Source organism: Notolepis coatsorum (assembly GCF_963971535.1).
Source record: "Notolepis coatsorum genome assembly, chromosome: 14".
Classification (NCBI taxonomy): Eukaryota; Metazoa; Chordata; class Actinopteri; order Aulopiformes; family Paralepididae; genus Notolepis; species Notolepis coatsorum.
Genome location: NC_140178.1, coordinates 53,011,968 through 53,036,258, shown reverse-complemented (window position 1 = coordinate 53,036,258; position 24,291 = coordinate 53,011,968). Strand labels below are relative to the sequence as shown.

General features: G+C 41.5%; 1 protein-coding gene across 1 annotated transcript in view; it reads right to left on the bottom strand.

The window, feature by feature from the left end:
• Positions 1-12,467, bottom strand: part of LOC311239840 (syntaxin-binding protein 4) — a gene marked incomplete at both ends in the record, with an annotated part of 344,479 nt that extends 332,012 nt beyond the window's left edge. The window contains one exon of the mRNA XM_084328288.1: positions 12,392-12,467. Coding sequence (XP_084184414.1) covers positions 12,392-12,467 — 76 coding nt within the window. The remainder of the gene's footprint in view (positions 1-12,391) is intronic.
• Positions 12,468-24,291: the final 11,824 nt, after the last annotated feature.

The window sequence follows — 24,291 nt, the reverse complement described above, 5'->3', positions numbered from 1 at the left end:
TGAACAGGCTACAATATGTCCAAAATTCTGCTGCCAGGGTTCTCACCCGCACCAAGTCCTGGCACCACATCACCCCCACCCTCATCCACCTCCACTGGCTTCCAGTCAAGTCCCGCATCAATTTCAAGATCCTCCTCATCACCTACAAAGCCCTTGACTCCCTTGTCCCCCAGTACCTAGCGGACCTCCTCCATCCCTACATTCCGCCCCGGAGGCTGCGGTCCTCTGACTCCGGTCTCCTCTCCATCCCCACCACCAACATGCGGACTGTTGGTCCCAGAGCCTTCTCTGTGGCCGCACCCACCCTCTGGAACTCACTCCCTCCAAACATCCGAAGTGCTACATCCCTGCACTCTTTCCTTTTGATTAATATTTTGTTGTTACGTTGTTCCCTGTCCCCCTCCCTTAGCTGTTAAGCGCCTTGGGTCTCCTGAAAGGCGCTATATAAATTCAAGATATTATTATTATTTGCGCTTCTGTTCACCATGTGCTACTAGGGGTGGGAATCACCAGTTTCATCATGATACGATACGATATTGATTCTTTGGACAACAGTACGATATTTGCCGATATCACAAAGTCTGCCACGATACGATTCGATGCAGGTGCCTGCGATCAATATGAGACGATATTATATGCCCATTTAACACAATCAGTTACATTTAGATCAACTCAAAAAAGGCAACGGAAATATAATTTGACATTTTTTTTTTGAGATCTTCCAGACATTTAAATGAAAAACAATCTATTGTTTTTAAATACAAATAGACCTCTTGTTCACTGTAAAGTGCCACATTTTGATATATTGAGCTTTAAACTTTAAGTAAACATTTTTGGAACTCACAACACACAACCTAAAACCCCTCCCTCTCCCAAACCGTTCGTACAACTACTTTTGCATGTTGCATGATCATGTATACATTTATTATTAGGGATGTCCCGATCCGATCACGTGATCGGAATCGGCGTCGATCACGTGCTTTTCAGAGTATCGGGGATCGGGAAAAAATAATAATAAAAATCGGCAGTCAAAAAAAGAAAATTTTTATTCAACAAACATGACCATGTCCACGTCTTAAACTCATACGGAGGCCTTAGTTTTGGTTTTAAATTACATATAATATATCATCATTAATGTATTTATTGTCACACAGAGCAGAATAATTATCCACAACAAACACATTCCCCTTTAATTTTCACCGTTGCAACAAACATTCCCTTTAATTTAGACGCTACACGCTACACGCGACCACAACAACAACACGTCGCTCCCGAAACACGTTTAATATCCACTGACTTGAGCAGCTAGACTTAATGTCAGAGGTTTGGAACTAAGCATTTTAAACTAGAAAGTCAAGCCAGTTGCAATGTTTGCAAGGAGGAGATTCCGCGTGGAGGAAAAACTCATGAAGCAGCAGGCTGGAGGCGAAGTTTTCAGACTAAATTTTCACCTGGAGGATAACGTTACGTGACTGAGGTTTATCGTCGCCGTTTCAGACCAGAATGGACCATTACGTAAGTCGAACACTGAATGTATACTAATGTGCAAACATATATTGAAACTTTTAATATTTCTCATATGAAGCAGAAGCACATTTCTCAGGGTGAATGTAATAACAAAAGCCTCCGCTCTCGCGCCCGGACTATTATAGGCAACAGATGGGCTTTTCTCGCTCTGCCAGTTTCTGACAAAAATGCGTCAAAATTGATTACTAATGTGAAAGATCGGATCGGAAACGATCGGATCGATAGATATTTAAAATCACATGCTCGGGATCGGATCGGAAGCAAAAAAAGGCGATCGGGACATCCCTATTTATTATGTATTATATTTTTAATGTTTAAATATCAACATTATCTGTCCATCCTCAGTAAATACTATCAAACTCCTCTGACCTCATCTGGTCTTTCCAAAGACCAGAGATGGGACGCGAACGCGCACACACACACACACACACACACACACACACACACACACACACACACACACACACACACACACACACACACACACACACACACACACACACACACACACACACACACACACACACACACACACACACAGAAAGGGAGAATGCACCGCTATGTGCTACTGAGCAAAGATTATAGAGGCAGTCCACTGATTGGCCGGATATGTCACATGATAAATGAAGCAGTCCAAATGAGAATGAAAAAAAGGGGTTGTTGACTGGAATTGTAAACACAATAATAACTGGGCCTTTTTCACAGGAACAATAAACATTGTATATTGTGTTGTCACTAGTCTAAGCCTCTGAGAATCCATGTTTTAAAGTGGCCTATATATCTGGTGGTGATATAGAGCTTCTGTGCTTTAAAGTGGCCTATATATCTTTGGTGGTGATATAGAGCATCTGTGTTTTAAGTGGTATATATCTCTGGTGGTGATATAGAGCTTATGTGTTTTAAGTGGTACAGTATATATCTCTGGAACTGATATAGAGCATTACATAAATACAGATGACATAAATACAGATTGCAGCTCAGTCTTAAACTAAGTATTCTGCCTTCTCTCCCAAGCTTGGCAAATAAAATATGCTACAAGGAAAGTTCCCTTCCCGAGGCTCCAGTTTTTCATATTCATTCCACTCGAGAAAAATAAACATACATGGAGGACATTTGACTAAAAAGTACTTCCCATATGTCCTCGTATACAGGACAGTAAAACAAAAAAATAACCTCATTCTCAATTTCACCTCACAGCTCACACACCAAACAAAGTCTGTCCTCCTCTGGAGTGGCATTAAACCTAGGGATAGTGGCAATAATGTCCCTGACCGAATCTGTGCACATAGGAATCTTTGTCTTTTGAATTTTACTTATAAATTATACTTCACATAGGGTTCTGCACTGTACTTCTTTATGAGACAGTAGGCTACATTTGTAATTCTTGTTTATATCATATATCAACAGACACACATTTTACTCCTAATCTCCTGAATATCACACAATAATTGTTTCTGGAAAATTAATGCCAAATCGTTCACATACTGTAAAATAAAGATTTCAACTCATTAGCCCAAGGATGACAAGGATGAGTATAGGCAACAGAGTTCCTTATTCATGATCATTGATAAACCTCTATGAATCCAGACTCTCTGGACCAGCCCTGAGGATCCCATAACCATTCTATACAACAACACTGAATACACAAAAGAGTAATGCAAATTGGGTAAGGGCATAACCAAGCAGTTTATACAAGTGGACCGTATAGCTGAACGGGATTCACAAGACATAAACTAACAAAGCAAATATATGTGTGCAAATATATCTGTAGGTTAGGCCTACCTGAGCCATAGTTTGATAGTTGAAAACCTACCTGGCACAACCCAGAGGTACTTTCAACCTTCCGAACATGTTGATGTTATTTCAATTGCAAATCTGTTGATCTGGTGATAGCTCCTGAACATGACCACATTGCATTCCCTCCTACCTCCATGGCTACTGCCTCGGCTACACACTTCACCATGAGTGGCAGTCAATAAAGAGATTACATTAGATTAGATTAGATTAGATTAGATTAGATTAGATTAGATTCCATTTATTGCCATTGCATAAGTACAAAATGAAGGTGCCATCTAACCAGAGTGCAAAGTAGCAGTAGCAGTGTTTATTTGTTTATTTATGGATCCCCATTAGTCTACACCCATGGGTGAAAGACTATTCTTCCTGGGGTCCTAACACACAACCTACAACATTACAGTACATTACATTACATAACAAAAAAAAACAATAAAAACACCTTAGCCTATGCACATCTTCAAAATCTCACAAAAAAAGGCTCAAAGGCTCCAACCACAAATACAATACTAACTAAACTAACTAACTAACTAAACTAACAATACTAACTACTAATAAATCAGTAACTCAACTGTATTTCACCATTCATAACAGCATCCTTCAACTTTTTCTTAAAAGTTTTTGTTGCTGTCAATATATGGAGTAAATATTCTAAGCTAATGTATGTACAGAATTATTATATACAGTGGTGTGAGTATGAATACACTATGGTAATGAACCAGTCTAGTCAATTTAACTAATATGAGTAGGTATACATATACAGGTATAGATAAATGCATATACAGTATGTTATTGTACATTGTTATTAAACAGCGTTTCCTGAATTTCCCCAAGGGGATCAATAAAGGAATATCTTATTTTATCTTATATGGATAGACTATAGATTAACACTTTCAGTGCCACGAGGTGGCGCCAGAGTTAGCGCTTGAATGCCACCATCAGCGCCAATGTTATCGTTAATATCGCCTAATCTATGTTTTAAATTATGGCTATGTGTCTAATCTGCCCGTCGCTTATCAAAGAATCCTTTTCCAGTCAGTGCTGTCAAGGCAGATTGGTTTTTTATCGCTTCATTTCCGTTTGAGAGCATTTTGAAAAGCACCCGTTTTGAGGTAAAAAACAGTCCATTCTGGGCCATTCTATGATAATCGTCTTTTACTGGAATATTCCAGAATGTTGATATTTGTCGGCCTATTTATGAATCGTTTTCAAATAAACGCTAGATGATCAATATTATACGTACACGCACGGCCATTGGAGCCGCGCACGGATAATCGCCTTGTTCATTTCCTCTTGGATTTTTACAGTGAAACCGATAGAGCCCATTTCACAAAACAGCTTATATCTTCATCAAAATGAGTCTGATTATCCTAACACTGATAACATATATTCCTTACCTGACATCAGATGGTATCCAACTGGTATATTCCAATTCCTGATCACCATTCGAAATAAATCGATAAGTGTATAGATCCAACGTCAGAGGCTCCAGAATGAACTCTGATAACCCCGGCTGCATCAGTGGACTGGAAAATGTGGAGTACAGGATTTTTTCCCCCATCCATTTTCATTGAGTCCATTCCAAAATCCCTTATGTCATCTGGGAGACGATAGGGGGCGCTTTTTTCCACATCTGTTCGCCGGTGGCACTCGGGTAGACTAGGGTAGGCTTGCGTGATGCAATATGATTTCAGATCGCTAAAAAAAAAAAAAATCAGAGAAATCTTGTGAGTGACTTTCAACGAGATATTAATAATTCCGAGAAAACTCGTGAGTGGCATGGAAAGTGTTAAAGATTATAGGCAACAGAGTTCATACCGTGTGGGTTGAGTATTGGCAACAGAGCCTTGAGTATAGGTGTTTATATGGTGTCCTCGACGATACTGCGTGCGTTCCTCAGACACCGTTAGTGCTGAACAGGTTCAGTCGCAGGGAGTGGTGATTGATGATTAGCCTACCGCCACTGCAAGAGGATAACCCACAAATCCATCTGGCGCCAAGTGTGCTAAAATTTTATTTTTCCAAGAGGCTGTACTCAGGGCTATGCTTCAAACCATTCCATTCAACCACTAGCACAGTGAAACAGTTATTCTATATGTACATATGTCTACCAATAAAAGTAACTAATTCAGCAGCAAGTTTCAATACAATAGGTTGTGTGCCTTGCTCAAAGGCACTTTAATGGCAGCTATTGAAAGAAGGGAATGGAACTGCTGACCTGACCTTCTAGTCACAAGCCTTTCTGAAAAAGCTACTGCTCCTCGAAAATAAATGAAAATAAAAGTAAATGCATTAAAAAGCAAAAAAAATAGTATTTGATTGTTATTGTGATCGATAATCATTATGACAATCAAAATAAATATGGATACGGAATTACGGACCACGGCCAAAAACACCTCTCCTAGAGTTTTAAGCTAGGCTAGTGGTCCATATCCGCTTCCATTCATTTGTGCTAAGCTAGGCTAGCTTTCAGCCGGACAGCTTTCTACTGAATGCACAGAGAGGAAATTGGTATCTATCTTCTAGCATGTTTCCCATAATGTTGGCGTGTTCCTCCTCTTAGCATGCAATGGCCCACATGTGGGCCCTCTTGAGGACGATTTGCCCACCGGCACTTTGGCAACCTCTAGTGGCTTGGGTGTGCATATCTTTTAATAGAATATATATATCGAATTAAAGCCTACTGTTAATTCATTACGCATGTAGGCTATACAGTACGCTCGCGCGTGTGTGTGCGCTGAGGCTGGTGGCCAGGAGCGGGCAACAAGATGGTATAAATATGGAATATTAATACAGTCTATTCCACTATAGCTATATCCACGTGATTGGGTTATTTATGTCATTTGTGTTGGTGTAGTGCTTTTTGTCACCCCCCCCCGGTCCTAATGGACCGGTCATTGGACTTGCAGCACCACTCATGAACATTACACCACTGCATTTGTGTTTATCTATGTTTATTAATTTGTTATCTGTGGTGCTCACTTGTTTGTTGTCTGTGTATCTGTTGTGCCCCATTGTCTAGTCTAGTGTATTCTCCCCCTGTTTCTGTATCTATGTGTTATTTAGTCTCCTCATGTTTCAGTATGTTACCCCAGGCTGTTTCAGTCTTTCCCACACAGCTGGGTCTTGTTTCCAATCACCCTCATGTGTCAATTAGTCTGTGTATATTAGTGTTGTTTGCCCTGCCCTCCTGTGCTCGATCATTGTTCATGTTACCCTCGTCCTGTGTGTTGTCAACCTTTTGTTTCTCCGTTTTTATCAGTGAGTCAGTTTTGTATAGTTTGCCACGTAAAAAGTAAAGTGCTTATTACTTTCATCCACGACCAGTGCTTCATCTATTTACATCCTGCGCTACCTCTCCTCGTGTTAAATCTGCATACCGGGTTCTACTCCTCTCTACCATCGACATGCCAGCGAAACGCTCCAGGAATCGTAACAGCTTTTATATATTTTCGGACATCGCGATGCGTTGTTGAGGCATGACTATAAATGTAAAATGTAATTTTTTATCATACAAATATTGTTGTATTTATTATTATTATGATTATTTAATTCCAAGGATGTCTGTAGAATCGTGAATGCAATCACCATGATTCCTCTCAAATAAAGCCCTTAACACATTCAGCCCTATGCCCAAGTATAGTCGGGTTATCTTGCCAGCAGTTAAGCGCCATACCCGTGTATAGTCAGGTTTTGATCCTTTGATCTTTTTCCTTTGATCCCCGTTCTAAATCAACATCCGGATCATTCTAGCCGTCCCTGGCTCATTTGTATACGTTGGAATTGCAATGCCGATCGAATATCACCAGGTGGCAGTATCGCCTAATTTTTAACTGGAATGGCTTGGCGTGGATACACGTTTTCCTTTCTTTTCTTTTTTTTGTTAAGGGCTCCTCCTTCTGCTTGAACAGAGATTCACATAGATCACCTCGAAATTCCGTTGCCGAAGCGTATTTCCCATCGAAACGTGTATAGACATATACACTGGTAATACACTTTTTGGAATACCTTCTGGCTAAGGTAAGGTATATTCTATGTCTATTTTACCGAACCTGAAACTTGTTTTTCTAACGATCACAGTTTTGTGTTTTACCGGACGTAAAACATGCTCGACAAACACGATCACGGTATTGAGTTAAAATGACCTCCCCCCCTTGATGATTTTGTGAAGGTACATGTGTACAGGGAGTATTTGGGGTTTCAGGGGATCAACCAGAACGGTTTGGGCTTATTGCACATAATGCGTTTTATCTCACGATCTATGGAAAAAGACTGGATTATCTTGGAAATGCGCAATGTTTTGCGTGTAATAAACTACAAACTACAGTGTGTAGAAACAAACTATTTTCTTCCATGTTGGACTACAAGTAGTGTCTGTCAAATGAGCCACAACATTGTCTCCACAGCTATAATACAGAACACACACACAGCTCTGCAAACATCGTGAAACACAGCGGAAATTACCATTTAAGCTGGCCTGAAGCGGCAGAGATGGGGACAGCTTATGGCGCTGAATGAGTTAAGAACACGGCGCACACCAGTCTGTCCGATTTACGACTGCTCTTCAGCGCTCCTAAATCCTGCTCCCATGGAACAGCTTCATAACGCCTTCTGTCTGGCCTGCAGTGCTGAACCTTCTGAGTGACTCCTCCTGCCCCCACGGGGCATACGGCCCTGAGCTATTGTCTTGTATCTCACCCTGTATCCATACGCTTGCAGTAGTATATCTATTACTCTATTTCACAATTTTCTTTTATACTATGATTCTACTGTTACCATGTATGCATATGCTCACTACATGTATCTATTGCTCCAGCTCCGCCCACTACAAACATGGGAACTCTTTAACCCCCCCCCCCCATCTCTCTGAGTGCTTGTCTCGTAGTGCTGACCAAGGTGGTGGATGTCTCGGGGTCTTGGCCAAGATTGCAGTGACTGCTCTACGTGCACCACCGAGGCCATGGATCAGCTTCTTACCATCTTCTGTCCGTGGTCTGTCAAGGTGGTTTCATTGCTGGGTTAAGTACTTCTATTCTATTCACATAATATGCTTACTTCATATATCTATTCTATTCACATATATGCTACCACTTGTATCTATTGCTATGTCCGCCCATTACAATCACGCGAGCTGTCTAACGCCGCAATGATGACGGGGAGGTTGCGACCCTCTCTGCGCCGCCCCCTGTCTCCCTGTCTCCGGCTGTCTCGGAGTGATGACCGGAGTGTTGAACGTCCTGTGATTAAGACGGGGAGGACACGACCCTCTTTGCGCCGCCCCTGTGCCTCAAATAGATCCGCTATCAGCTCTATCTTTAATCTTTCAAAATGTTCAGTTGCTATCGCTATCAGCTCTATCTTAAATTTTTCAAAATGTTCAGTTGCTATTGCATGCACTCATCTGTGTTTCACTACACACATGAGTGCATGCTTACCAACTGTCCGTCTGCAACACTACTATCACCGACATCTAAGAAGGGAGATCCCCCCTTGAATGGCCCTTCTAAGGTTTCTCTCCTCCACACTGCCTGTGGTGCATTTTTTCCTATTGCTAGGTTTTAGTGAGTTTTTCCTTACCTTTGCGTGGGGTATGTCTGGGAGTGTTGCATTCATTCATTTATTTTGCATTTATTTAAAATGTGTTGGACCTTATGGTGTTCTTGTTTTGTTCTTGACTTATTGTGATGTTTCTTCTTGACTTGTTTAAAGAAGACGTGTCCGGCCCATGGGGACATTAACATGTGTTGTCGGGCCTTACAAATAAATTTGATTTGATTCTTAGCTACGAGCGAATCCAAGAGAAGGGACCGTTCGTGAATAAAAACATCGGCCCGAAAAGGTCTTAAGTGGAGCTACGATGAAATTTGCTCTTAACTCTTGTCTTAAGTCCGTTGGTGAATGAGACCCAATGGGCCTCATTCAACAATACTCTCTTATTATTTTTCTTATATTCTTGCTTACCTGTCTGTTAAGAGAACAATAAGAAAAGCCACCGCCACATTCATCAAGCCATTCTTAACCTCGAAATCTGTGCGTACCCAGGAGATTTGAATGGTGAATCCCACACATTCTAAACTGGATGCGCGTTCTCGCGCAAGTCATTTGCATACAGAGACACGCCTCGCGGGCTCATTATAATATGTCATGTATTATACATGTATTGTATGTATGTTTGTATGTATGTATATAATGTTGTTGAACCTTAAAAAAAACAATAAAAACTATTTAACTAATAAATAACAATTGTGTGTATTGAGCTGTGCTGTATTGTACCCATTCTGCAATCTGTTAATAAAATCTTCAATCAATCAATGGCCTGGGCGGCCAGAGCATAGCTGTTCTAACAGTAATATATAATCCATTTCAGGCAGAACGCACGCAATAAGTTATAATAATAATAATTATTATTATTGAAAAGTTCTGTATTTTTAAAGTCGTATTTGGGGGCAATTAACCAATGGTATGCTTTTTTATTTTATTTTTATTTTGGGTAAGAGTGCTGCAGACCACTCTTATAATTTGTTCTTGCCTGAGAAAAAAGCAACAATAAGAAAAAAAGCTGAATCCCAGGTAAGAACAAAGTAAGAGGAAATGCTAGTTAAGAACGAAATCTGTTCTTATATCGCTTCATGCATGAGGCCCATTGTCCCCTCCTCTCCCCCTCCAACATTGACCGATCCAGAATACAGTTACATAATGGTTACATTATAATGAACACTGGGCTTTAGATGGGCTCAGTCGGACAAAACACAGCACAACTGTAATTACTTCAATGGGACTGATAGTCCAATGCATTACTGCTTCACATGGAAGAGATTAACTGTGTTGTGTTAAGAGTTAGGGAGAAAAGAGAAAGAAATATAGAGAAAGGTACAATTAAACTATTCTCACACCACTGATAGTATAGTGTAATGATTCAATTGAAAAATACTATTTGATTTGATTCTGATTCTTTAAACCAAGATTTTGAACACAAAGAGGTTCAATATAATGGTCTAATTTTCTTTCACGTCTTTTATCGCTTTCAAATATTTTTAGTTACATGAATGTGACAGGACCAATTCAGTCAGTAACAATTTAATATATGAAAATAATCTATAATCTATAATATGTTAGTAGTTCACAAGCATTATGTTTATAAATAGGAGAAGAGAAGAGGTGAGGAGGCGAGAGGAGAGGAGAGAAGAGAAGAGGAGTGGAGAGAAGAGGAGAGGAGTGGAGAGAAGAGGAGAGGATAGGAGATAGGTCGAGAGGAGTGAAGAAGAGAGGAGAGGAGAGGAGAGGAGAGAAGAGGAGATTAGACAGGAGTAGACTGAGTAGAGTGAGAGGATGCCATGTGTACATAGTAAAATAAATGTACATGTTACCTTGCAAGCAAACCGTTATAGTGAGGGGGCCAGCATCTGATGATGAGCCTAACATGGACTGGTGTTGACAGCTGAGGCTGCTAAAATAGACTCTGCAAACACACTGCTGTCCCAGATATGGTGACCGTATAACCTCACTATGTAAGATTCTGGAAACCAATTCAAAACCCACCAACGTAATTGAAGTGACATGAAAGATAGCAAACATCCAGCTCTCTCTCTCCCTCTCCTTTTCAGAACAGACGCAGAGCACCGTACGGTTACACTGTAGCTAGGTTGTGGCCTTCGAAGGACGTGGTCTACAAAGGTGTGTCCTGTCTCCATCTCCGAAAATAAAATTTGGAGCAAACAGGTTATTTGGACAAGCTGACCACATATTTGGAATCATAATTTCACACCTGAAAAAATATTAGAACTGTATAATAATGGTCTTAGGTCGTACGTTAAAACAGCGTTCGGCCTTGGTAAAACTCGCCATGTCTGCCCATTGCTGTGAAATGCATTCTGGGTTACTTGGCTGTCCTCCAAATTCTGGAAAAGAAGGCTCCATTTCTCTGCTGCATTTGAAGGAGCCTGTGAATTAGGACAGAGCCTTGGTTGCGCCGCTGTGACACAATTTGACACATGTGGTCTTCAAATGCAGCCTTTGAAGGCTACAACCTTTGAATTGAGATGCATTCTGTGTCATTGACAGGTGAAACTAAAGCAACTATTTGCATGTATTTTTTAATTGTAATGGATTTTCTTTATGTACAAATATGTGTTGAGTATTTTTTTAAAGCCTGTACTTTAACTGACACACACTTTGTTGGCGTGATTAGCAAGGACACAATGTCATATAGATGCGAACCATTCTTGCATTTATTGAACAGTTTTTTACGTAAGGTGCCATGCCTGTGAGCTGCCACTAGGGGCAGAGTGGCTAAGTGAGAGTGACTGAATTACCGAATCACTGAATGAGTGAGTGACACTGCCGGTCATAGAGGTGCTTCACATCTAAAAATGGACTATCCCCAAACCTTGGACTTATAGTGACAGATCAAAACTAGGGCTGTCAGTTTATCGCGTTAATTAGATTAATTAATTACACAGCAAATTATCACATTATGAAAATTAACTCAAAATTAATTAAAACAAAATTATGATTTAAAAAGAAAAACCTCATTAATTCCATAATAACGTAGAATAAACATTTACACACTTTCTTTTTTAATGGTCCATTTGCATGTTCTTGGTATCTGATTCTAGGGACATCTATGGATCTCAGGGAATGTATTCCCAGTGTCAGAAATACTGTGTCTGTTAGTCAATTGTAATGCACCAAATTCTTTTTTTGGCTGTGAATAACACCATGCTAAAATGTACCAGACCTGAAAAATCTAAGCAAATGAATAAAGGGAAGATGATTAAACAGAAGGTTTTGTAGATACAGTACTGAATTCTGCCATCTGGACACGTGCTATTTGAAATATGATTATAGAATATAAAATATTAGGCCTAAAATGGTTATGTGATTAAAATGTGATTAATTGGATTAATTAATTACAAATCCTGTAATTAATTAGATAAAAATTAATCGCCTGACAAGTACAAAATTGTTTAGCAAAGTCAGAGTAGTTCTACTCTAAGTATCAGCACTCGTTTTCCACCTTTGTGGTTTTTGATGGTTGTCAGAAGACATTGGAGATAAGCCAATCTCTTACCTAAACCAGGGATCAAGCAGAGTCCCCACACTATGCTAGCCAACGTCTTGTTGCAGTTGTCACCTTGTTTGGCCATGTTGGGTCTTGGGGCAGCAAAAAAAAGAATTGCAAGTAGTACCCACTACCCAGAGATTTGAACTTGACGCGCCCATAGTTTTTACTGCTGGGGTGCGTGATCAAACATTATTGTTTCAAATGGCACCTCAGACTAATTTATAACAAGGCCTAATGCACTGCCTGATGCAAAAATGTAATCATGCAGAGTACTTCAATATGTTTTCAATGATAAATCAAATCTATGACAATCCAGCGCGGGGGAAATAATGAACTAGGTAACAGTTACAGTAAGTGCACCTACTTTGAATGGAACTATGTTTTTCAAGAAGCAACTGTAGGCCTAACAATCTCCATGCTGAGGTGAAGTAGATTGATTTGATGTTTGCACTGAAAATGCATTTAAAACCTTCCTCCTTTTACTACCACCAAGAACAAATTATGACCCCAAAATGACTGAGTAGTTGATTCACCCAGGACTAATATTATCAGATGACCTCTGTGTTTGATGAAATATGGTAGGTAATTTGCACTGGATTTTTTTTTTTTTTTTTTTTACAAATGACATACATGGCAGTTTCACAGATGTCATCATATTCTATTTTCACCAATGATTTACCTTGCACACTGAAAAAGCAACTGTTGTTATGTACTGTATGCCGTTGACTCTACATTGTATTGTGCAGCACAAACAGCTGACAGTTTGTCTGAGTTACTTAAAAGAGATTTGGAAAGTGTAAATGGGTAAAAAAAAAAATATGCTATACAACATCATAATCATATTGATGTTGTAGTGGCTCATATTGTTGATGTAGTGGCTCATATTGATGATGTAGTGCAGGGGTGGCCAACCAGTCAGAGACTAAGAGCCACAAAAAAATGACTGTGGTACCACAAAGAGCCACACCATATACCAGCGTTTCTCAACCTTTTTTTTCAGTCACGGCACCCTTCATGTGTTTATAGGTCTCACCCTCTGGCCTCTGAAGTTGCTAATGTCTTTTTTATTTGGGCCTCACAGGGTTAAAAGTACCCTGTGAGACCCACGGTTGCAAAATTACAAAATCACTTTTAGCCATTTAAAAAAATAATGTTTATTTAAAAAATGTTAAAGGGGAACTATTTTACTATTTCTTTCACTATTTGGGCACTTTTACACAATTCCTGTGAGTCTATGGAACACCTAGGTTTTTTTCAAAAAAAATGCATTGTTTTGTATTTCTAATCAAGTACTAAAAACCGCATTTTTCTACCTCAAGATCTTAAGCCGTTTTGAGGCTGGGCTCCAACCACTGTGTGGCCTGGGCCCCGTTCCATGTACCGGGATAACCGAGTTAGCCGGATAACTTTAGCTGGATAACTCTGTTAGCCTGACTTTCCGATTTCATGTACCTGGATTTTCCAAATCACCATGACAACATATCCAAAAGTTTGAGCCTGGTCGAAAGCAGAGTTCAAGTTCAAGTTAGCCTGAACTATCGCCACGCCCCCGCAAAGAAGTGACAGCCCGTTTCCTGAAACTATTCCCACAGTCTACGATCTGCATTATACCATTCTGAATTACGTTTTTGTGCTCCATTCTTCCAGAGGGGGCTTTTGAAATGTAAAATAGACCCAAAATGCTGATATTAAATTCACTTTGTCCTAAATAATGCACGTTATATATACCGTGGCGACGGTGGCTCTCGCTCGTGCGATGTACACATGATGTGGTTATTTTAATTGTAACTGGGATTAAGATGTCTGATGAGATGCGCTGTTTGACGGATTTGAGAAATTGAATGAGCCGTTGACGTCACATTAATGAATGAGGATAAAGAGATAAACTTCATTCAAAACAACGGATATTCTAAACACGGGTCTCTCGTTCATTAATGTATAAACAATGAATTTATCCCATCTGGCCCAGTGGCCCAGCGGTAGTGCTCATGCCTGCCAATTCAGAGACCGGGGTTCAAATCCCCGTGTTTCCAATATGATTTTTTTGAATATAATATTAAGGATTATACGCCAAAGTAGCCTGGTTTTAAGTTAAAATATTATAAATCTACATGCATTGAGGATGTCATTCTTTATATAGCTCTCAACGTGCACCAAATTGAATTATTCCTATATTGCAAAAAGAAGGAAAAGACTAGGGCCTTGAACCCCGGTCGTCCGTGTGAAAGTCAAAAGAAGAACCCGTTACACCACAGAGAAGATAAGTAAAAGATTGACTATACATCAATCAATGGGTAAGAGAGCCGTATCGTAATTCTGTATAACAGTTAACTAATAATTTTCGCTAGCAAGATCTCATTTGATTATTCAATCCAGCAGGCAAGTTTAAAGAAATATAATCTGATTGATTGAGGTAATGAGGGACTTAGAATTAGCCTATAGATAACGCATTTAACTTGTCGGCGAGGCGATTGAGCCTATTGCAATCTGTCAATAAAGTCTTAAATCAATTAATCAATCAATGCCGTTGAGAATCAGGGTCTCTGCCATCGATACGTGCTGGCTTTCCACCTAAAACGGGAGCGCGCATCTAGCCTGACTTGAGCCTGACTCTCAAGTCTGGCTTGAGTTAACGAGACTGAATCCTCCTTTGTGAAACAGGAAAATCCCGGCTTTGAACATCGGGTTAACTGAAGCTGGATAATGGACATGTTGATCGACTTAGTTGAACCACGTACATGGAACGGGGCCCTGGTGCCAACTGCCACATCAACTGCCACATTATTATGCAGCTGAGAAATCTCTGACATCACAGATATGCACATTTTCAGATGACTCAGTTCAGTGAGGGTGAATATTGTGAGAGGAGAATTGGAAGAATTCGCCAATATGAGAATTAGAGACATATATCCTATTAATATAAGTCCACATAGCTAAGAAACAATGGTAAACACTGAAAAAAGCCATTTATAAGATAGTTCCCCTTTAAGCACATGTATAGTCAATTGGTCCTGTTGTTCAGCCTCACAATGCTATTTGATAGTAAATGTGTTTATATGTCCCACCCTCTGGCCTCTGAAGTTGCTAATTTCTTTTTAATTTGGGCCTCACAGGGTTAACCTCTTAAGCCCGAGATATACAGTAAAAGTGTATATTTTCAGCATTATGTTTGTTTACCAATTATTTTAACTGTTATTAGTGAAATATAAGATTATAGAAATCTCAGGGCATTGAGTCGGAAACCGGCGCATATTGACAGGAGGAAGTGGCACAGCCAAAAGTGAGTGTAGTCTTTTGAAGGAAGAGACTCAGGGCTTTCAAATTTCGAAAAACTACCCTACCCAGCTCACACCAGCCCCTGTCAATCATCTGACTTCTGGATTTACTTTTAAATTTCTCTTATTTTTTGGGATTATCTCCCACAAACCTGAACGTTATTGCCATAAAACAGAACGCAGTTAGTTTCTCTACCTTTCTGTGAACGTCTTGCAAAAAACGGTGTTGCAATATGATGAAAAATGGTGGAGAAATTTACATTATAAAAAAGATGGCAGAATTCAGTACTGTATCTACAAAACCTTCTGTTTAATCATCTTCCCTTTATTCTTTTGCTTATATTTTTCAGGTCTGGTAAATTTTAGCATGGTGTTATTTACAGTCAAAGATAAAAAAAAAATTAAATAGAATTGATATTCTCCTTTGGTTCATTACAATTTACTCAAGCCTAGTAACAGACACACTATTTCTGACACTGATCCATATATGTCCCTAGATTCAGATACCAAGAACATGCAAATGGACCATTTAAAAAAAAAATTTAAATGTTTATTCTACGTCCTTATGGAATGAGTGACATAAAAAAAAAAAGTAAAAAAAAAAAAAAAGGGTAAAAAAAAGGTAAAAAAAAATATATTTTTTTAATTTTTTTTAATTTTTTTTTATGGATGGAAGAGCCGCACATTGACGGGCAAAGAGCCGCATGCGGCTCGCAAGCCGCGGGTTGGCCACCCCTGATGTAGTGGCTCATATTGATGATGTAGTGGCTCATATTGTTGATGTAGTGGCTCATATTGATGATGTAGTGGCTCATATTGATGATGTAGTGGCTCATATTGTTGATGTAGTGGCTCATATTGTTGATGTAGTGGCTGATATTGTTGATGTAGTGGCTCATATTGATGATGTAGTGGCTCATATTGATGATGTAGTGGCTCATATTGTTGATGTAGAGGCTCATATTGATGATGTATTGGCTGATATTGATGATGTAGTGGCCAAAATGGGGAAAGGAACTGCTATGGCTAGGAAATGTGTAACATATACCCTTCCATTCTTAATCAGGTAGTACAGTCACTTGTTTTGACACATCTAGTATATTGTCTGATGATGATCCTACGGTCATCATCACCCTCAGATTCTGGTGAACTTCTACCGGTGTGCCATAGAAAGTATACTCACCAACTGCCTCACACCTTTTGCATCTGGTACGGCAATTGCACTGCCTCTGACCGGAAAGCACTGAATGCATCACCGGTACATCACTCCCTACTATTGAGTCTATTCATCACAAACGGTGTCTGAGGAAGGCACACAGCATTGTCAAGGACACCTCTCCTCCCAATCATGGACTCCCCTCTGGGAGATGCTACAGGAACCTCTGCTCCAAGTCAAGCAGACTCAGGAACAGCTTCTTTCCCTCAGCTGTCACCCCCCCCCCCCCCCCCACACTACCATATGACTCTGTATGACTCTGAACTCGGTTGCCTATACTCAATTTACACCTACCTTACAGTCTACAACTGCCCTACACTGTAATCATAATAATCTTAACTACGTAAGGGATAATTTATAGCTACGAGGTCATTGTCGCAAAATAATTGACCGACACAGAGTTTAAAATACCGAGCCGCCTCGGCGAGGTGTTTTAAACGTCAGTGAAGGTGAATTATTTTGCGATGATGACCGAGTATAGCTATACATTATCCCGCTTATTACATGGCTAACTTACTAACAATATACCTAATTCATTTGACAAATCGCAGTTGTTCTGTGGCTCTGTCAGCCCAAATAAAGTGATTATTATTATCGCGGGAAGCCCGGCAGGTGTGTCTGATTGGCTGCACTGAAACAGTGTGTGTCAGTGGGGCTTGATTACTCCAGCTGCGAAAAACAATTATCACTGGTGGTTATCGAAAAATAATTCACTGCTGTCGGGGGCTATTGACCAATCACAAGCAAGCATTTCGGCGAATGTGAAAACGCCATGTAATAACCCCTCATACTATAGTCTACCCATATAGACTGTATGACAGCATGTATGACAGTGCTGTATAAACCCATATTTATATTTACATTTATATTATTATATTTACTGCACATAATATATCCATATTTGTCTGAATATACCTGCATATAACCCCTCTATATGAAACCGGTCTTATTTGACATGCCCTGGGTGGGAGTTGAACCCCGGTCTCCCGCGCCGCGGGCGACATCGCAGACCACTATACCAAGAGGTGAATTCACTTCTTGGTAATGTGTCTGGATGCCTTTTCTTTTTAAGGGGGAGTGAATTTACTTGCAGTACCGCTACGTGCCACAGTCACTTCACAACACATGAAGTCCATCGTGACTGTGGATATACTTGCGGTACCTCCGTTACATATACTTACTTATACACCTGCATATAACCCTTAGCTCTGTATGATAGCTTGTACAAATGCTGTAATATATACAGTATATATATATAATCTCACCACATATATACATGTCTATATTTACCTGCTCATAAACCTTTTACATATCTGTAGATACTATATCTATATCTGTACATATCCTACTCTTACTAGTTACGCTGCTAGACAGTATGACTACTACCATACTGTCTTTATACCTGTATCACTGTACATATTATACTACAACTCTGTACAAACATCTGATTAACACTACACTCAGTACTAGTACTCATTTGTATATTTTGTACCCAGTTTAATCACCTGTACATTGTACTGCTACATTTGCACTCTGGTTGGATGCCAAACTTATTTTCGTTGTACTGTACTTGTGCTGTATAATGACAATACATTTTAATCTAATCTAATCTAATCAGCATTAAAGAAGGAGCTGAACAAACTTCAATTGGCACGAAACAGAGCTGCCAGGGTAGCTGTTCAATGCTCAAATAGAGCAAATATATTCTGACATCTTTACCTGATTAGATGTTACTGAAAAGAGTCACACTCATTTCACCAGACAGGCGCTAAGTGGTGACCTGGTACTTCCTCGACCTGTAGGCCTAATCATTTAAAAACCACAGTGCGCGGGGGAGCTCCAGTAGCTCACCACGTACCGCAAGTGCTATAACCAGCTGACTGGTCAAAGTTAAAAAAAATAAAAAACCACAGTGCGCTATAGAGCCATATTCAACTAGAACAAGCTACCAGTATCCACAAGGCAAGTAAAGAATAAATATAGTGTTGGCCCTCAATCATTCATTGTATCTTCAATGTTGAGTATTAATTGTTTTTTTTATTTCCTTTATGCAATCTGTTTTTGTTGTTAATGTAGACACATGAATGTGTCTGGTAAAAGACTTCGGCATTTAATACAGACATTGGACTGCGGAAGACACGAAGAAGCAAGGGGCACGCCCCTTCCCTGCGCCGACTGTCGACGAGAGCAGACGTGCGAGAGAGAGAGCTCCCCAGAGCATCGAGCTAACGGCTAATAAAGTGGCCTAGTGTTTAAGCATAACGCAGAGTGTTTTTTTTTTATCCACTTTTTCTCCCATTTTCTATATTTTCTCCCATCCCAATTTCGTATCATCCAATTTCAACCCTCCCCTGTCACGGACGCTGTTTCTTGCCTCCCACAAGCCGGCTGCAATGTGGACTAAGTCATACATAGCACAAGTCCCCTCCGGTACTTGAGGTAACAGCAATCGCATCTTTTCACCTGCGCAGCTCGATCTCTCAGTGGCGAGGAGTAACGCGTGGGAGGCTCACACTGCCCCCGACACTTCCTGATTCTACTGCGCAGGCGCACCAACCGACCTGCAGGAGTTGCTGTCCACAACGCCCGATCCCCACCCATCAGTTTCCCACCCCCTAATACGGCCAATGTGTATTAGTACGGACGACCAGCTAAACTGAAAGCAAATGTGGAGCGCTGGGCTCGAACTGACGAGCCCAGCGTCTCCAGCATTTCGTGGCGAGTGCCTTGCCCACTACGCCACGTAGCCGCCCTAAGCATAACGCTGAGTGTTAACGTGTAGAATAAGTGTAGTATCGTGACGTCGTGTCGCCGAGGAGGACGGTCAACCGACCTATGTGAGAAGACGACAGAGACCTTGCGTATTAGCAGTCTAGGTCGAGAGCTAAGTTAGCCGCATTGTGAGTTAGCCATGTAGCTTAGCTCATCGTGCCCACCAAGCTACCAGCGGAAGAAGGATGCTTCACCCAAGGCTTCTACTGGACACTTCGGGCACCAGCAGACCACCAATTGACTACCAGCAACATCCCGGCCGGGGTGGACCAGGTGACGGTCTACAGAGACCACTTTTATCGCCGGAGAAGCACCGACTTTATGATACATGCGTGCTAAAGCCAGCCACGGCTAGACTGTTTAACGTGAACTTGACATTGTTAGTAGGCGCCGTGGCGGCGAACTTTGATAGGCACGCGTGTTCATTAAAGGGACAACCCGTGCTTTTCCCTTGTCTCTGGAATACAGCCTTTTATTTGTTCAGGCTCTCAAGGGAGTGAAAGGGCCATTATGTTTGCGGCCACTACGTCCCCAAGCTACGACTCAACAGGGTTTTCTTTATTCTTTTCTTTATTCTTTTATTTGGTAGTTACTTTAATGTGCTGGCTTAGTAGAGGTAAAGTGCATTGCACAGGTTTGGGCCCACGCAGGTTGTGTGTATACGTTCCAGGTTACCCACAGGGTTGAACCGTGGTTATACTTATTACTAGTTATGCATTGTGCTACTGCAGCAACTCCTTTAAAGGGAACGTGCACCATTTAATTAACATTGTGGAGTATTGTGATAACATGTGTATGTGAATATCCCTTGGAAGATTACAGTAAACGGGACTGTGATAATTGGATCCACTGTGTGTGTGTGAATTAATAACATATCCCTGTCTAACCTCTTTGCTAACCCTGTATCCCACTAAGCAGGGTAGGTACTCATTTCAGGTCTCTCCACAGAGAAAGGTATGGTACTGCTTTGGGGAGAATTACACCAACCACTACTTCCACCGGGTGTGAGGGGGTGTGGAGCGTACTAGGGGAGCGTGGGTGATTAGGGGTTACTGAGTATTGCCCTTAAGAGGCGGGAAGGACCAGTACACCAGTCCTAGGTCCGTAAATCCTAAGGCCCTATATGTCACCTTTGCTAACCTTAAGCCTAGTACCCCAACACTGCAGTCGGGGGCCCAGCTGGACTTAGCTCTGCCGGGTTCCTACTATCCGGTGCCAGTAGAATCGCACCCTCACCAAGTAGGGATAATCCACCCTTCTACATTTAATTGTATTACTCATCACATTCTGTATTTGTATTCCGTTATATTATTTTCTTGTGAGGACCCCAGGAAGTGTAGTGGTCATTAATTCAACAGTTTATGGGGATCCTAATAAAACATAAACAAACATGTAAATTATTTCACTAGAGGTCCCCAGGTAATATTAGTCTCGTGTGAATAGGGCTAAAGAGAGCATTATTACTGAAAGGAGTTGGGGCTAGGAATACCATTCTGTGATAAATACAATTACAAATCCAGCCCACAAATCCAGCCCACTGAATCATGTACGCCTGTCCTTTTCCTAATTCCATAATGCTATGATTCAATTCAAGTGATTCAGGGAACGCGCAACCTTCTGCCCTTTGTTCAAAATGCATATAATAATTCGATACTTTTAATCAAATACTTAATTACTAACAAATACTTAATTATAATGTTGTGGGATCGCAAGAAAGGATGAAACGGGAGACGGTAGTCGAGTCTTTCCTTTACTTCCCAACATAAATTACATACATCAAACAGAGTGCAGAGGCGTTTAACGTTACTACTTCAAAGTGACAGCAGCCAGCCTAATATACGTCACCAAATACCCACACCGTTCCCAGAATCCCCAGGCTTAAAGGAGCATTCCTCTGCTCCTCAAGTCCAGTGAATGTCTGCACCAATTGTGCGTGATAAGTGTCACCACACAGGCCCCCCCAGAATTCACAATAACCCCCCAAAAGATCATCCACAGTCAACGAGGCGGGGGGCGGATCAGGCGCCCAAAACGAGTCCGTATCACCCGTGCAGGGGTAGAGGTGGGGATTGGGGTGTGTGGGGCGTGTGGGGGGGATTCAGGAGATATGAGGTGACTAGAGGGAAAAGCAGTTGGCAGGGCCCGGGCAGGGGGTCGTCCACGCCGCGGGGGCCGGGCCAGTTCAACTGGCCTGTCTAGGTCCAAATGGGCAGGCTTGAGCCGGTCGACCGATACCCGCTCTGACCTTCCTCCAATGTCCACCATGAAGTTCTTAGGCCCCGCCTCCAGGACGCGAAAAGGGCCGTCGTAAGGGGGCTGCAGAGGAGTACGGTGGCTGTCATGGCGAATGAAAACATACCTGGCTGACTGCAGATCCCTAGGCATGTAGGATTGCGGGAGGCAGTGCTGGGAAGTTGGGACTGGCGTGAAAGCACCGGCGCCATCCCTGAGCACAGTCCGAGATGAGGTGACCAACCAGGGAGCCTCGGCATCCGGGAGGAACTCCCCAGGGACTCGCAGCGGCTGTCCGTACACCAGCTCAGCAGCCGAGGCCTGCAGGTCTTCTTTGGGGGCGGAGCGCAGGCCAAGCATGACCCAGGGAAGCCGGTCGACCCAGTTGCAGTCCGTAAGGCTGGCCCGCAGAGCAGCCTTCATAGAGCGGTGAAACCGTTGCCCTGTGGGTTGTAGGCTGTGGTGCGGTGGAGCTTCACTCCCAGGCCCTCGGCGACTGCAGTCCAGAGCCCGGACGTAAACTGTGGGCCCCGGTCGGATGTGAGATCAGGTGGTGTGCCAAAACGGGCTACCCAGGACCCAATGAACGCCCGGGCCACCTCGGCGGATGTGGTCGATGCCAGCGGGACCACCTCCGGCCACCTAGTGGTTCTGTCCACCATGGTGAGGAGGTGAGTGAACCCGTGAATATTATATATATATATATATTTTTTACTTTTTACTTTCAAAGGAAATGTGTACTACACTACATGTATTTGAACCCTGCAGTTACTAGTTACTATGTGGAAAAGGTTTTGCTTATACAAATTATGTGAGGAGAACAACACCACCATTGCACCATTGCACAGCTGCGACCATGGGCTCGATCTAGGTCAGGGCCCTCATTTATCAATAATGCGTAGAAAGTGTTCTATTTTCTCTCCTATGCACATAAGGAAATCGGGATTTATCAAACATGCGTACACAGGTTGTACGCACACAAGTACTCCGTGTTGATAAATACCAATTGTTCTTACCGTCTTCGCTCGTGCACGATGATAAGTATTTGCATACACAACTGCCCATAATTAACCATATATGGTAATTGAACACCCCCATGGAAACATGCCTGTTTGTGGAATGTGGAATAATGGTTAAGTGAACTAAAAAGAGTGACTTCACTAAGGGCTGGCTTTCTTCTTCTGCATTTTTTTGCATTGGCACTCTGGCACAGAAGAAGAAAGGCAGCCATTTTGAAGGAAAGCAGTAGCTTAGCTGAAGTTGACATGTTTATAAAAATTATTTAAAATGTTTATTCAAACCCTAGCGTATGTCTGTCCGAAACCCTTGTGCAACTGTGAATACCTTCGAAATCTCTCTGCAACACTTGTATGACGAGCGTTTTGTTGCTGACCAGCGCGACAGACTTAATTGTGGGATTTAGAAGAGACTGTTGATTCACGGAGAGCTTTAGCTCTTCCAACAATGTTGGCGTGATTTACAGTACCGAAAGGGGCTAAGGTATATGCCACGTACAGTACAAACGGTGTCAGGTATATCAGGCGGACAAGTTTCCGACCAAGAACCAGCATTTGAGTGAACAATGTCGGAACTTCAGGGGATATTTTGAGTCGCCGAGCTGAGACATCATGTCCTTTGACAGCTAGTTCGGTAATATTTTTTTAATAATCACATGATTTTTGTAGTGGCCTAAAGCCATCGTTTATGTGTTTCAAATTATTTACTTTGTTATTGGTTCAATGTTTCTCCCAACTTTGACACGTGGACGCTAGCAGGTCAGGTGAAAAACATCTGGGAATCTGCTGGCTCGGACCTTCCAAGTTCCTGAGGACCTTGTAAATTGCAGCAAAAGTCTGGGAGGACAAATGCAGAGACACCACTGAAAGGACCTCGAGAGCCAACACTGCTGAGAGGGACCTGGGATTGCAAACATGAGTTACTGGAGGAATTTATTCATATGGGAAAGAACCATTCACCATTCCACTGTGTTGACTTTGTGTGTGTCTCACCTCATTGGCAGATAACTTTCCGCTTAAGAAAATGTAAAATAAAGATTTTAAGATTCACAAGAGTACATGGCTTGTTGAGAGGGAGATTTTTCTTCTTCTTTTTTTTTTTTTACACAGTGTGAAAATGACAAAACACTGGAATGAAGTAAGCGGTTGGTGGTTGGTTAGAAGATTGAGAGGTTGTTGAGTTCATAATGAAGTCATTAAAAAAACATGTCAACAAGGATGTTAAACAGTACATAAATCCTTTACCTAATGTGGAAGCCTGGGGGAATGCAGAGGTGGTGTATCTCATTAATATAAGATGCCAGGCAGTGAGTCAAGTTGCCAGGTTAACAAAAAATTTAATTATTATTCCCAGGTTTAGGGTTTTAGGGGCCACAGTAGCTCACAGGTCGAGTG